The sequence below is a fragment of the Eupeodes corollae genome, chromosome 2 (genome assembly GCF_945859685.1).
Source record: "Eupeodes corollae chromosome 2, idEupCoro1.1, whole genome shotgun sequence".
In the NCBI taxonomy this organism is placed as follows: Eukaryota; Metazoa; Arthropoda; class Insecta; order Diptera; family Syrphidae; genus Eupeodes; species Eupeodes corollae.
This window is the reverse complement of record NC_079148.1, coordinates 92,518,579-92,535,498: the sequence shown is the minus strand read 5'-3', so window position 1 is coordinate 92,535,498 and position 16,920 is coordinate 92,518,579. Positions and strand designations below refer to the sequence as shown.

At 31.3% G+C, this 16,920-nt stretch overlaps 1 protein-coding gene across 9 annotated transcripts in view; it reads left to right on the top strand.

Moving 5' to 3' along the window:
• The first annotated feature begins 904 nt into the window (after positions 1 to 904).
• The window catches only part of LOC129947449 (fasciclin-2), a 216,207-nt gene continuing 200,191 nt past the window's right edge, over positions 905 to 16,920 (top strand). For 4 of the 9 annotated variants that reach the window (XM_056058008.1, XM_056058009.1, XM_056058011.1 and 1 more), the window contains exons 1-2: positions 906 to 1,073; positions 2,409 to 2,868. In XM_056058008.1, the coding sequence (XP_055913983.1) occupies positions 2,805 to 2,868 (64 nt within the window). In that variant the 5' untranslated portion in view covers positions 906 to 1,073; positions 2,409 to 2,804. Of the gene's footprint in view, positions 1,074 to 1,168; positions 2,079 to 2,353; positions 2,869 to 16,920 lie in introns of those variants that run through there. The other 5 variants (XM_056058007.1, XM_056058006.1, XM_056058003.1 and 2 more) reach the window with 3 other exon arrangements.

Here is a 16,920-nt window from a genome sequence, read left to right as displayed (position 1 = left end):
AATTAAAGCATTTTGGTTTTATTTTAATTTTAAAATGTACTACATTTGTAATCCACGCGACGATTGGTGTAACATTTTGGTGTGCGACGACTGCAGGGTTAATAAAAACTAATTCATCTTCTGTTACCCCACGTTTCGCTGGTTATTTTCCAGCTGCTTCAAGGGATTACTTTTCAATATAACATCAGTTCGGTATCACGTCAAAATATATATATTAAAATTTGATTAAAGTCACTAGCGTTATTAGTTCTTGAGATATTTTGGGTTAAGCAATTTTTGAGTAATTTTTGCAATTCCACCGGTTCTTGAGATATGTACGACGAAAAAACCTTCCCGAACGTACGGACAAATATCCCTCTAAAAATATTTTATTTAGATTCTAGGGACATTGAAACGTCAAGAAATGTCAACACTTTCAATTCGGCAAATCGGATCGATTAAAATAACTTCCTATATGAAGTAGCATCGAATAAAAAAGAATTCGATATTTTGAAGAAGTTTTAAAAAATCAACTTCAACGCACACATTTTCTAAATGAAATACCCTATACAAACATTCATTGTGAACGTTTTATAAGGTAACATTACTAATTTTTAAATACCTCTTTTATTAAATATGAAACTTTTCTAGAAGATAGGTACCTAATACACTTGTAGTAAGGCCATATCCCTGTATCAACCACAAAGTCTAGATATCTGAAATGTATATACAAAAATAAACACTGCTTGTAGAGTGTGTCTTGTTTATTCCCAATCTAAACACAAAATGTTGCAGCCTCTCTTCCAATTGGAACTTTCCAAATTCCAACTGACACAAAAATGTATCTGTATCTGGTCGAATTGAAAGTCGAAACTCTCAAACTACACACAAATTCTTCTTCAGCGTTCGTTAATCGTTTTCGTTAGAGTTAAACGAACAACCACCAACTGTGGCTGCTTTTTGTGCTTAGTGCTTCTTGTGGACAGCGAAATCAACTTCAGTTGTCGTTGGAATTTTGTCGCGTACTGTAACATTGTAGTTCATTGCGGATAGATACAAAGTGAATTGGAAAAATAAAAATCAACAAACCTTGAGTAAATAATTCACTTGATTCTTAACCTAGTTTTTTTTAAAACTAGGGTTGGATAAATTGAAAATATAATCATAACCTTTACTTTTTACGGATTACAATTGAGTGTTGATTAAAACAATATTAACGAGTAATTTATTGTTTTATTCAAACCTTTCATATGGATTGTTCTTAAAGAATCATCGATGAAATAAAGAAAAAAACGATCGTGACTCCAAAATACCCCAACTTGGCTCTCTCTCGATAGTGTATCTGTATCTTTTATAACCGGTTGCACAATAATTTTACCTGTATTGTATCTGTGGTTGGTGGATATAAAGACTATGAAATATCTCTCCAAACACAGGTAAAACCGAAAAGTATTATATTCACTAATACACAAGGCCTTACAGTATCTAACAGATACTAGGTACCTACCTATGTGATAACGCAAGTTAGAGAGGGAGAGAACAAGTCAACAAAACAAGTGTTCGATGTGATACCTAATTGTTTAATTTTAACGAAAAATGTTGTTTTTTTAATGATACACAAACATTGCCCGCATATTTTTGCAACGAACAGTTCGAATCAGCCATCCATAAATTCTGCAGTCTTTTTCTTTTTGTTTTTGAAAGAAAAAACTTGCTACTCTAGTCAAGTGTAACACACGCAGATACTCTATCTTACCTTAGTGAATGTCCACTTGTCCATCTGTCTTCAAAACATAAAATAATAAAATAACGGAAAAACAACAACATATTTAACAAAGAAAAAGTACCTACAACAGCTTGCAGCAGTTGCAAGTTGCAACATTTTAACTGAGAAAAAAAAGTATCTTTACTGTGACTTTTGTAAAAGTATCTTGTGAATTTTTTTTATTCTTGTTTTGAATGATTTCTAGCGATCAAATAACACGTGAATGCATCGCTCTGTAATTCAAATTGTGAAGTTGAGAAGTTGTTAAAAGAGTGTTGTTAACTCTCGTCTTACTTTATATTCTATCTAATAAAAGCTTAAGTGAATGTGTGAGGTGAGCGGCAGCAGAAAAGCTGATATATGCGGCGAATGTATCTGTATCTCTAAACAACTGAACCTTTGGACATTGTGAATAACGAATGAGTAATCTCACCTTATTACAGTTATTTCAAAAGAATTTCAATTCGAGTGAATACGTACTCACCTTATACCCCCCTAGTTAACTTTACTTCCTGTTTCTCATTTGACACATTTATTATTTCTTCTTTCTTTTAAATTAGTTTTTTCAAACTTATTTTTATTTATTTTTGTTTTCATTTATTTTTTTAGTGAATAATTTATAGATACATATTTATAAATAATTTGCGGAATTGTGTATTTTTAGTTCTTCTAGTGCGAGAGCCTAAAATAATAATATTCGAATACTCTGAATTTCCCCGAGGAGGAGATAGGCATATACCTTCTACCCATAGGATCCCCCCAAAACCTAACACACATTTGTTTTTCGGTTTTGCGTTTGGTGTGTTGCGTGCCAGAGGAGTGAAAACAAAAAAAGTGCGTGTGACAGTTTTTGTATTTTTGTTAATTGCTGTTTCTTGTGAGTGTTTTTAAAAATAGAGTTTGGCATTAGTGAAGCGCGGAAAATAAGTCTTTGTATACCAACAACTACATAACAAAAAATTATAAAAAATTTAATCAAAATCGACCAAACTAAAGCCACAAAAGTTATAACCAGAAGTAGAACAGCATCAAACTAACAGACAAGACAAATAACATAATTATGGCGAAATTCAAACAGAGGATTTTTGTGATTGCAGTTTTGCATTTATGCTGTTCATTTATAGGTAAGTTTTTGAAACATTAATTAATTACAAAACTTTATCTAGTTTTTGTTGAATCTGTTTTCTGTTGGCTTTAGGTGTCCTTTTCTAAAAAATTGATTCATGAAAACAATTTTTCAATGAATGTTGTTGGAAATGTTGCCATTTCAATATATGAACTATTACTCTTCCTTGGAGATTTTTTGTAGCCCGTGCAGCTGTGAAATCTAAACTTGTGCAGCGAAAAGTTTTCCCTTATATCACTTTTTTGAATACTAGAAAGAAGATTATGCTTAATTTGCGGGATACAAACAATGGTCGCTTGAAATGCTTGGTGTGCAGAAGATTTTAATAATGTCAAAGTCAACCAAAATTTAAGTTTCAATGTTTGGGGTTTAGCCATAAGATTGATTTTACACCAAAACCCAGACAGCTTAGTTTTAGTTTTTTTCTTAATATTTATTTAACATTTTGATTTTCAGAAGACGAACAAGTCAGTACCAAATCGTTTAGTTGAAAACGAATTTAGACTTTCAAAACTATGCAACATCATAAAAGTTGTATTCTCAGATCGAAGTCCATCTGTGCAGAAAATGAGTCTGATAAACCGAAATTTTATTTTTTTTTAGCAATCCAAACAAATTTTCAGAATTTTTTCGTTTAAAGATTTTGGCTTTACTCTAGTAAAAAATATTTATTTCATTTTAAATAGTACTGAGAAAAATACTTATACATAAAACTAATAATCTAAATTAATTCAAAACTATTAAAGAAGAAAGTTTTAAATTTAAGGTTATCATTTATAGGCTCTATACAAAAGTAAAATTTATAAAACTTTGAAATTAATGGATTAAGGCACGTTTGTTGTGACTTACAACTCTAAACCATTAATGTGTGCGAGAAATGTTGTCAGGAATGGAGGTTACCTACAGTGCCGAATCCGAGAAAGCACTTTTTCATGACAAGAGTTACTCTTGGAGAATTTGTCAATTCCTCGCAAGAGGCAGTACGAGTGAAAAAACTTTAGATGGCATAGGCAGGGATCGAACACTAACCACCATGCCACGGGTGCCATAACTAAGTACATCTAATATTCTAAGTACAACTTTTGGTTGTCAGAAAACTTTTAGGTTTCACTTTACTAAGGTAGAAATGGCGATCTCAAGGCAACCTACCCTGAGATCCAATTAGCGCTGTAGCGCGCCGTTTTGATACCAAAAACTCGTTTAAACTGTGATTGAAAGGGATAGATTTATAGAGAAGCTTGATAGCGATTATATTATAGCCATTTTGTCGCATTGACAAAAAAGATTAGGTATCTAATATTTGTCTCAGATAGCTCATCAAGTTCGTGAAAGAATGCTTTTCCAACGTATTTCATTCTAGTGTTTGCCAAAGCAGAACATTTGCAGAGGAAATGGATTATCGTTTCACTTTCTCTTTGGTCACTACAACTACGGCAAAATGTGTTGTAACAGATACCCAACTTCTCTGCATGAACTCCTATAGGCCAATGTCCGGTACAAACCGCAACAATCCTGGCTATGTCTTGCCTTGGCCTGCATAGAAGATCGTTTGTACGGGTTTTATTATAGGTGGGCCATATCTTCCTAGATTAATGCAGTTGGGTAAATTGCTCCATCTTCGGTTTGATTCAATTTGGTAGATAGAAAAGATTTTACCCTTCATAGCACCAAGAAGAATGTTAACCATTTCCGCAAGTGAGCTATGAAGCTCACTATAGCTGGCTATAGCTCGTCAGTCCGTTCATTTCCCACGATACCACTATGGCCCGGAACCCAGATCAGGGTGACACCGAAGTTAATATTCAGGCTCCCAAGCTCTTCGCGACATTGCTGGACCAATTTAGATGAGGATATGGCCGAGTTAATGGCTTTGACAGCTGCCCGACTGTCTGTAAAGATAGCCGCATTTCGGTTTTGGTTTGGGTTTTGTTTAAGTATCTTACATGCCTCCCTTATTGCCAGCAGTTGAGCCTGAAAAACGCTAGCAAAGTCAGGAAGCCTAAAGGATTTGGCTACGTTTAGGTACTCAGAAAAGATCGCAGAACCAACTCCGCACTCCATCTTTAAGCCGTCAGTAAAGATGGTTGTGTCGAAACCTATCGACACGATGTCATCCTCCCAATCTTCTCTGGATGGGAAAAAAACCTTAAAACCCTTACTAAGGCTCAAAGTAGGAGTGCAGTAGTCAGTGTCTACCTAGATAATATCTGAGGGAATCAATTTCGTTGTGTTGCTGTGACCATAAGGTTTTGACAACCAGCTGTTTGATTCCTTCAGCCTAATAGCGCTGCAGGAAACTATGTATTTTATAAAGCGTATCTAACTTCGTTGATATGTAAAATGTCAAACAAATTCAATTTGTGAAACGTTTGTTCAAAATTAATTAATAATGGCAGACAAGGAACCCCAATTTTTCCCTAAAAGAATTTGAATATATTTCATATGCAGCTTTGAAATTCCTGTGCCAACTATTAAAACTATTCTTAAAACAGTTAAAACATGCATTCCTTAAAAATTCAGCAATACTTAAAAGATGATGGAACAGTTCTTCATCTTTTCTGTAAATGCCCTGCTCTGGCTCGAAAACGCAAGAATTACCCAGGAGGATTCTTCTTCAACGATCTAAACGATCTAAATCATATCAGCATAATCAGCCACTCACGTTTCTTAAGGACTTAAAACTGATTTCACTGAGTTTAGGAGGAAGCCTCAATTTTCATGTGGTATCACAATGGGCCATTAAACTGGCCTTAGTGTGTCCGTTTATATCTTGGACAGCCACTTCAATCTAACCTAACCTTAAAGATGATTGACTGCAGAAAAGAACCGTAGAGCTCCCAATAGCAGGTTTATGGGTTCAATTGATTTATTTCTAGAAGACGGAAAGTTTTGTTCAACGATTTGTTATAAAATTCATGTATCAAACCTGTTATAAGGCCGTTCTAGATCTTTCTCGATTTGTTCTTATATCCATGTATAATCTTTTTATCTTATCTTTATTATCTTTTTAGTCAAACGAAATCTTTTGTAGAAGGCAAATCCACCAAAAATAAAAATGGACTCATTCCTATCGTAAACCTGACGGGGGCACCAACTTCAATCAATTCAAGAACCTCCACAACATCTTCCAACAAATCGGCCAATTCAAAATTTATTTTTATTCTTTTATTTTAGTTTGAACAAAGGACTATTTTTTTGGCACAACAATATACTGAAATATTACACAACATAATCTCCTAAGTGAGACTTATGGTGTTAAGCCCTACTATTTCTTCCCCATAAAATAAGTTTCACTTATGTTCATTTATGTCAAACTTTGAGTTCTGTGCAAACCATTAATTAAAACTTAGTAACTTATGTGAAACTTAAATAGTTATGAGCCGTATCAGCAAACGGGCCTAAGGGGACTATTTCCACCATAGTTTCATCTACTAAACATGTGCAACAATTGTTCAGTCGTACATTACTTGTACGACTAAAAGTAAACTTTGACTGACTTAGAACTGATGAAGATGATATTGTGCCATTAATAATTCCAACTATAAAACAAAATTGTAAATACTTTCTATGACTAGTGATTATTGAAAGGTTTATTAAAGCTAGATTTTAAGAGTACGGAGGATGTCGAGGAAGTTATAAAGCATAAATCTTCTCTGAATTGCTTTAAGTCTTGTAACAGTAACAGTTACGGAAATCACGACTAAATCTCTTTATGAATTCTAGGATCCTATTAGCTTTCTTAACTATTTAGTTTAAATGCTCTGTAAAGTTAACTTAGCATAAAGAATAACACCTTAATCAAAAAAACACCAGAGACTTTACTTACTTACGTGTATCAAACGTATAATTGAATCAAAAGGAACTTTTTTTCGTGTAAAACTCATATTTTTACACTTCTTGTCAACATTCAAAAAGAGACGATTTTAATTGCACCATTTACTAAATATTAATAAGTCTTCATGCAAAAGTAAACAGTCAGAAGTTGATCTTATACTTTTGAAAAGATTAATGTCATCAGCATAAATAATTACCTACTGATGAATTTTTTATGATCAAAATAAAACTGGACCTAAATAGCTTCCCTGAGGGACTCCAGTATTTATAACAAATTGATCCCAATACTCATAACGAAATACAAATTTTCATGATCAGGCTTTGTTTCTTTTATTTGTTATGTTTTTGAGATGTATTTAAGTTGAGCGAAATATCTAATGCGCGATGACGTCGATCTTTTATCATCATCTTTAAGTTAAACAGCTGAGGCTAATACTGCAGTTTCAGCGCTCACGGTATTATTGTATTTTGTTACATCTTTACGTTTCAAAAGACTGCTGAATTAATGGCTGAAACACGAACACGCTTCAGCTTGTTTTTTTTTATGAAAATAAATTGGATAATTATAATTTGGAATAAGAACAGTTATTTGGGATACATTTTAATTTTTGGACATAACTAAAGATTAAGTGAAAGCAAAAGAAATCCTGTGTCCAATTCATGTATAATATTTTTTTTAGAGAAGTTCAAGAGTTAAATATTAAATCTCCCGCAGAATTTTCATCACCAATAAAAACGTTTGTATTTCAACATTTCCTCAATATACATCCATATTCGAGACGTATTATAAATGCCTTGACATATGAACTAAGTTGTCAACATACAAAAATGTCATCAAATACATTTTCCACACTCTCGACTTGCTATTTATAATTTCCCCTTGACTTTAGAGTACAAAAATACACACAAGCACACACATTGCATAATAAATTTGTGTTCGAAACAATTTTCATCCCATCATTTCGAAAATGTTGTTTTGATTTTTCCACCTTCCACACAAATTATTGAAACTTTTAGAACAGAAAGGAAGATTGAAAAATGTTCCTGTTGAGGAAAATATTTTGTGTCTATATCTAAAAGTACTTATCTCGCAAAGTTGATTAAAATTAAAGAAAAAAGTGTATAAACTTTAAACTACCATCAGTACTTATCCATAATCGTTTATTTAAAAAGTTCAAAGGATTTACTTTGTTTGTTACCTATTTCCATTCCTTCATCCTTTGTACCTCAACTATTTATATATGTATGTATGTACATAACTTTTTAATGCAAGTTTTTGAAGTTATAAAGGTGTACCCAAAACTGCTATAAAATAGTTCTTGACTCTGTGAAATTTCTCTCTTAATTATTCAAATTAAAATTCGTTCTGTGTTTAAACTTTTTTAACTGTTTTCATTCATTTTAAGCTCTACCCTCTCCCCAATATCGTAATAAAAATAAATACTTAAGTACATAGTTATATACAGTAATGTTTGTGTAAAGTTACACTCCGAAAATGCAATTAGAATAAGTTGAAAAAGTTTTCAAAATTGCAAGTCAACTTTTAGATAGATATTAAACAGATATGGGGAGAATATTTCTGTTTCATAATTGTATTTAAAAAGGAAAACACATTTTGACAAAAAAGGAACCACAAAAACTAAAATTTTATAATAAATTTTAAAAATGTGAAGAAATAAAATAGAAAGACATATTCATCGTTAAGGACTTCTTTTTAAATACATAAATTGTTCAAGGAATTGTGATTAGTCCAAACAACTAAACGCAGTGCAAATGTTTAGTAAATTGGTTGTTTTCTTGCAACCCTTCATAAAACATTACAAGAGACTATGCTCAGAAGAACTTTAGCAACTGAAACTGAAGAAGTACTTGCTCTACTATCAAGATTTTGAAAACTCCTCTGATATTGTTACACTCAAAACTCTCTGAAATACTTAGCATTGAAATGGATGTTAAGGACTGTTATTTTCACTTTTAATGTTTTAGAGAAATATCCACATGCATTCCTCCCCTTAAACAGTTTAACAGTAATACTCGTGCTTCTAGAAATGCTCATCAGTATACCTTCGAGCCTGTCTTCAGCCGAACTGTCAGATACAGAGATTAGTTCTTTAGCCGTACAACGCGAATGTGGAATTCAAACCCAATGCGCAAACACACCTTCTTTCAAACCATCTTTTCTTTTCCTAGTGTTCACATCCCCTTGGGTATACGCTAATAGGGTATTTCAACATGTGCATGCCAAGCTATTATATCTCTTAAAATAAGTTAAGAAAAGTTTGTTTCAATATCATTTTCATTTCAAGTGTGTTTTGAAACATTTTTCACGAACCGATTTACTTTTAAACTTTGTTTATTGAAACTTCTTATTTTGAAAATAAATTAGCACTAAAAATTCCGTGACTAAAGCCTTAACAGGAATACGTTTGTTTTCACTTCAAACCGGTTAAAGATTGAGGCAATGTTACTCTTTCAATATAAATAATTTTAATTTTAAGATCAAGGTCGATGTCATAAGACTGTTAAGTGTGCTTAAGAGCTAAACTGTTTTTAGAGGCGAAATTAAATTATTCCATGTTTTCCTTACAAGAAACATCTACTTGATTTATGAAACGTTCAATTTCAATGTATAGGCTTCAAAACTATTTAAACCATAAACTTTTTTTCAAAAAAGCTAATGGCACAACATTTTGAAGGGTTTAGTAAAATGTAAAGGAATTTACTAAGCTTAGCAGATAATTTAATCTTTTAACAATGTGGCAAAGTTAAAATCACGGAATAGCTACTTCAACTTTCAGCAATTTTCTAAATACAATTTTTCTTAGAAGAGCAGTGAATGGAATGGTCCCGTCAACAGTTGCTTTATTTATTTTCACCAAGTATCACTTTTTATAAATGTTTGGATGCTTGTTTTTTAATAAAAGCCAATTAGCAATTTACTAGTTAGCACACTTAAAGAAAGGATAAACATTTTGGACTCTCCTAGTAAATTGCTAAATATTTAGCAAATTGCTAACTAGTAAATTGTTAAACCCTTAACAAAAGGTTGTTGAAAATTTTGTGCAAAATTGAAACGATGTGATGAATTTGTGAGGAAAACTTCCTCGGTCAAACTCAAAACCGTACCGGAAACCATAATCTAATACTTGGATTGTACGAGCAAGTTCTTTACCTATTTGATTTTGTATCATGAAAAACATAAATAAATAAAAACAAGCTTTTCAATTAAAAATTTTCCTCAAACATTCCTAAATGTGCACATACATACATGCATATGTATATGTAAGTGCATTTAGTATTCGAAATTAACGGTCCTTAATTAGAATGGTTTATTGCAAGGTTCACATCCTACCATAGTGGAAAGGAAACCTACTTAAACATCTCATTAAATGCTTCTCTTCACTACGAACGAACTGTGGTGAGTTAAGGTAAAGGTACGAGTAGAGTATATGACCATTTTGATCTATGGCAACAGTAATCAACGATTTTCCTTTGATCTCAATTTTATTATCCTTGAATCCTATAAGCGTATTACTCACTTACTTACTAACCAACTAACCAACAAGTTGAGGGTCACACTTTATTTTCTGTATTTGCATTTTCCCCGGTTTTAATTAAAATCTACAAACACTCTGTACGCCAGAAGATAACATATACACACATGCATATAACTTCAGCATTCTATATAGGAATTCCTGACATCCCACGTTTTGTATATATCTGTGGGATATGTACATAGAATATGTATGCATACATTTGCTTGGGTTGTAATTACCTTGAATGCAGGGCACCAGAGTCAACTCTTGAAGGTAAACATAGAGCGCTCCATTAGAATCCTTTGGCCCCCACGACTTGCCATCATCCGCATACTCCTACAACCGCCATCCCCTGTTACCTTCTTCCCACCTATGCAAACATAGTAGTCAAGTCGGTGAATAGTTGGCATTTGGATACGTTAGCAGGTAGCAAACACTTTTGAATAGAAATCATTCATTACGTGATGTCTTACCTTTCCCTTTTTTCAGTTTTTTTTTTGTTATTTTTCTTTTCACTTCACAGAACTATCTTTTTCTTTAACTGCCAATTCCAACCCTCTGCTGCATCTCATCATCATCGAAAGATACTTTTGTATCTTGAATTTCGTGCAAGAGTGCAAGTGATATCCACTTGGCTTAGCTATAGGTGAAAAATAGAAATGAATTTGAATTTGAATTTTCGAGTCAACAGAAAGTAGAAATTGGATCAGCATCGCAGAGATAGAGAGTTAGCTTAACAAGACGACACCATCAAAATATTTAGCTCCCCTCCTCCTCCTCCACCTCCTATATAATAACCCTCAAGAAAATTTAATAATAATGCCGGCATTTTAATTAATAGCTCGGAATGGTTGTTCTTTTTGTGTATGCAGATGAATTTAAGGAGCTATGTATATGTCTGGAGTCTGAGGTCTGGGATTGGGGATGTCTACGAGTACTCGCTGTAGGCATTAGGCAAACTCATATATGAGTACCTATACGTGCAGATAGTTCTGGAAATGGAAAGACCGCAGTTTAAATACCTACTTGAATGTTTTTTTGTGGTTTTATTTATCGTGTCTTTGAATATAGGTGGATGTATTCGTACGAAATTTGAATCTTAATAATTAGAACTTGAGAGTGAAGTACTCGAAAAAATTTTAAACCACATCAAATACACATATATTTGAGAAAGATATTCTTGAAAGTCATTTTGGTTGGTTGCGAGAATGTACGGGGGTAATAATTTGAAGCAGTAGGTAGAAGGTGTAGGTTAAGTTAGGTATGCAGGCGTGTTGTTGAGGAGCCTCGTGGAGGCGTTGAGTAATGTTAAGGCTTAATAATTTTAAGAAGACCATTGTGTAGTAAGGAGGAGGAGAAAAGTTGTGGCTTAATTATTATTTGTCATGGGAATAAAGTAATTTTTATTTTTATCGCTATCATAATGAAGTCATACTCATACCTTGCAGGAAGATTAATTCATATTAATTAATCTTTTAAATTGTATATGCAGAGAATTGACAACTGATTTTTATCTTACATTTTTATCAGAACGAAAAGTGGACGTGTTTTCGATTTCTAACAATATCCAATTTGAAAATAAAATCTCACAAAAGAGTCTGGGACTCCCACTGATAACTTTTCATTCGTAAATTAAAATTAAACAAATATTTAAAACAAAATTTTGTGTAGGATTAAAACAAAGTTCAAAGTATAAAAATTGCTATATTTGAAACGATTTGATTTTTCTTACGGCCAGTTCCTTGACAAAGTTCTAGTGTCTAATTCATTAATTTTTAAATCATTTCTTCACTAAGTTCTTGGGTGTTAGAATTCTGATTAAGTTATCAGTATGAAATAAAACTTCGATTTATTAGAATCTAAAATTTGAGAGTTTAGGATATTAGAACTCGCTTTAGCAATGTTTTTAGTTCCTTAAGATTAAATGATCAGATATTGTTTTATTAAGTTTGAAGTCACCGAATTTTTAAAAGTGCAATAGTAATAAATTGTTTGAAAATATAGTTATGGACGTATGGGAACAGGTTTAGCTCACAAACACTTTCAGTTCACTTAAAAATAATATATTTTGAATTCAGGTTTTAATGTTAAGCTTCTGACTTCACAAAGGAACATAAAATCATGCTCAAGAAATGACTTCAAATCTCAAACGTTTAATATATCCTTAGGTAGACGTTTTGTTTGTTTAAAGAAGTCCATTCGTCTGTTTGGACATTATGTGATCTTAAGAAGCCATAGTGTTCGTTTAGTTATAATTTGTGTTAAAATCGATATACAAGTTTCAAATCAGTGTTACTTTTATTAATGTTTTCCCAACAACGAATGACGCGACACCTTTACTCTCGCCACAGAAGTTTCAGTTCTGTTAACATACCAAAGAAGTCATACGGTCCATAGACCCTATATCAATTTCTGTAACCTTAAGATCCATGAACACTAATAATGCCATAGGTCTAGTCACAGCGACGACTTCAAAAATTAGTTAGAACATAAGAAAATAATATTGAAAATACGAGTACAAAACAAAAAATCTAGTTAACATTGGTTCACAGAAAAATAAAAATGAAAATTAATTTAAATCCCCAATTTATTTAATAAACTTAAATTAATGACAAAATTATTCACCGCTCTATCAAAACTGAAAAACATTCAATGTAAATACTAGATAAAATGTCAGAAACGCTTATCAGTTTTCTATAAAAGTAGTTTATTTTTCTTTAAAACCTTGTTTTATTAAACCGAGATCTAGTCCTTAAAAGTCAAAAATAAACTTACTCTGAATTCTAAGGTAATTATAAAAAGTGAAGAAATACTCGAGTTCTAAAAACGTTTAAAATCAAATTTTAAAGACAAGAGGCTGGGATGCGACCCTCACTGATAACTTTCCATCCCGTCTGTCGATTTGTCTTGCTTAAAAGTTTGTAGATTTTCGTGTTAAAAAATTACCAACAATATTTGTCTTATAAAGAAATATTTTAGCTTTCAAATCTAGTTTTGTTAAATTGTTTTTTTAAACGAAGATAAATTTTTACCAATTTTCGTAGCGTTTCTTAAATTTTAACAATTTCGACAAATAAAATTAATTTGAGAGATATCAAGAACCGAACATCAAATTTTATCAAATTTTGCGTACTTTCTATTTCTTGTAGATTTTATTATTTTTTATAAAAAACGGACTGTTGGATTTTTAAAAAAACTAACTACCTGTCGAAAGCAATATTTTCTGTGAAATAAAAAAAATTTGAAGACAATGTTTTTAATTTTCGAAAAGCTATTTAAGTCGAAAGTAATTTTTTCCAAATTTTAGCATTTTTTTTCCTTAAGCTTTGAAAAGATATTTGAGTCCAAAATCAATTTTACCAGCTTTTATTAATTTTTTTGATTAGGTTTTTAAATTTTTTAATTTAAAATTTTTCGAATGTTGAAACAATATTTTTTATAAGTTAAAATTAGTTGGAAGCCATTATTTCAAATTTCTGAAAAGATATTTGTGTCGGAAATCAATTTTTACCAACTTTTGTTAAATTTTCTTTTAAGGTTTTATTTTTTGTAAAAAAAACTGTCCATTAAATTTTTCTCAAAATTTTACCGAAAACAAAAAACTGCAATACGTCGAGAATTGAAAAAATGTTCAATTCGAAAAATCGGATCCTTTACAATAACTTCTTATTTGAAGTTAACAAGTGAAAATTCATTTGACAGAAAAATAGATATTAGTATATTTAAGCTAAGTAAAATAATTAACATTTGAAAAATGAGCAAGAGCCTAGCTTTATTGAAAAACACAAGTGGGACATAGAAAATAAGCTACAGTCACTCCCAAAACTGGAAGTAATTCGTTGTTTTTAATATTTTAGATGCAAAGTTCTTGGCAAATTTCTTGTACGTTCTTTAAATAAACCTATTTGGGTATGACAGAAGAAAATTGTTTAAAGTAAGCCGAACACACAATTCAAGAAAGAAATTCCAGCGCCACTGTTAAACTTGGAGGAGAAAATGTCTTGATATAGATTTGAAAGTTAAACCAAAAAATTTTAATTCGGAAATAAATACACATTTAGTCGTGTGCCATATTTTAGAAGAATATTTTAGTTTTTAAATGGTGCCATGTGCTCTATTGTAATTTACAAATGTGAAATAAGACTAATTTTCAGCAGTTGATCACATTGAATTTTGACAAAGTGAATTAAGGCTAAATTGTTTTGAGCTATAAGACCAACTCATTATTACGGTGACGTACCAATTTGGCTTTATTTCACTTTATTTAAGTGTAATAAGATCAAGTGTTGGAAAATGCCTTTATTTTACTTTACAGAAGTACCAGTGGCATGATGGTTAGTGCGTTGGACTGTCATGCGAGAGTTCTTGGGTTCGATTGCTGCATGTGCCACCTCAAGTTTTTTCACGGGTAACTGACAAATTTTTCCAATACCTAGTAGTTCTTGTCATGAAAAAGTGATTTCTAAAATTAGCCGCTCGGATTCCTCATATAAACTGTAGGTAACCTTCAGTCCTGCAATTACTCGCACACAGGACAGTAAGTCACTAGGCCCTGGTTCGCTACGGACTGTTGCACCGGTCAGTTCTTGAAATTTTGCCTTATTTCACGGCACATTTTTAAATCGATATTCAATTTTTTTAACTATATTTACAGATGTTTGTATAACTTAAATAAAGGAAAATTGGAAAACAAAAAAATACCAAAAACTATAAATTTATAACTGCAAAAAGTATAACCACTTTGTTTGTGTATTTATTTACATTTTCTAATTAATATTCTATAGAAATTTCTTGATTTTGGTAAAAATTAAACCAATAAACGAATATTTTGTTCATTTCAATAGCCACATTTTTTAGTTTGAAGAGTATAGGACTTAAAGTGATTCAGAAGTGCATTATTTTGGTATTCAATTGTTGTTTCGAATAAACATGCCTTAATTTGTATTTAATTTGTTTTGAAGTACACATCATTAATATAATAATAATCACATATTAATTTATTGAAATTCAAAATAAAAATAAAATAGATTTTAAGGTAATAATGATTGTGTTTAAATGCGTTTCGGTTATGACGGTAAAAATAATTATAATCATCATCATCAACCTGGTTAAGAACTTCTTTGAGTTCAATGACAGCAGTGAGGTGGTGTGCAACAATACCGAGTCGAAAGAATGTGATGTTTTGAAATTCTTTTTTGTTTTTGTCAGATTATGCAGGTAGGTAAGAAACCAATTCCCACCTTTGTGTCTTTGTCTTACTCTCCGGTTAAGAACTAAAATACCTTTTATAGGCTTTGTAAATTGGTCATGGATGTGCATTTAACGAATGATTAATTATATTTTATTATAGCTCTAAAACAGTGGTAGAATCATATTGGGTTATTGTGTATTAAGGACAGACCAACAGTGAAAAACTGATGATGATGATGGTTGTGGTACCTGTCCATCAATTATGATGGGAAATTTGTGTAAATTGGGGTTAATTATTTTAAGATAACAAAAAAAAACAATAACCTGAATAAACTAAGTCAGAAAGAAATTAAACATTTTTAATAATATTATTCATGATGAAGATTTCTAACTTTCACTAGAATTGGAAATTTTGAAAAATTAACAAATACAATGTCTTTGCAATGATTAAGTAATAATTAAGTTTGTATTTTGAAACCTACAAACTCAAAAATTGGTTAAGGTTCTTGTTTCTTTCTTCAAGGAAGCTACTTAAATATATTCGTTTGTATTTTGTAAAAAAGAAGAACCAATACAATAACTTCTATTGATAAATACTGGTTGACTGAACAATGGAACTTTAGACTTGAATATATTTCAGTGAATTTACAAAATGTGTCCATTGATCTATATTGCAGTACTATTATCTTTTCTCTTGGCATTTATAGCTGTGAAAAATGTGTACATATACAAATGAATTAAATTTCTCTCTGGCGACCTCAATGAAAGATACAATCTGACATGATACCAATTTGGTACAAATTAGGAATCAAAATTCAAGTAATTGTTTTTTGATATTGCGAACATAAAATAATATTACCTCCAAAATAATTGTATGCATCAATTAATATGGTATTTTACAATTGGTTAAATTTTTAGAAGAAAAATAGTGACAGTTAATAACAATAATAATAATAATAATAATAATAGCCAATTTCTTGACAAAGTTCTAAAATAAATTTAAAATGTGATTTAATAACTCTCGGTTTATCTTTAAAAAATATTTAAAAATCCAGCATTTCTCCACTTTTTAAAATTTCTTTAGAACTTAGTATAATTTTATTATTGACTTTTAAAGACTTAGATCTCTTCAAACAAGGTTTAAACGAATAATAAACTACTTTTACTGCACACGGTATGAGTTTTTGACATATTTCTGACATTCTTTCGATTAATGACATTAGATGTTTGTCAGTTTTTATCGAGCGGTATTTAAATAAAATTTCGATTTAAATTAATTTTCATTTTTATTTTTCCGTGAACCAATACCAGATTTTTAACTTCACATAGAAAGTTATTGTAATGTCAAATTGAAAAAATTGACGTTTTAAGCTCCCTAGAGTCGAAATAAAAGATTTTTAGAAAGATGTCTGTTCGCGACGTATTTAAGTCGTCCATAGCTCAAGAACCAGAACATTTATTTAAAGTCAATACTATAAATAAATGTTGTT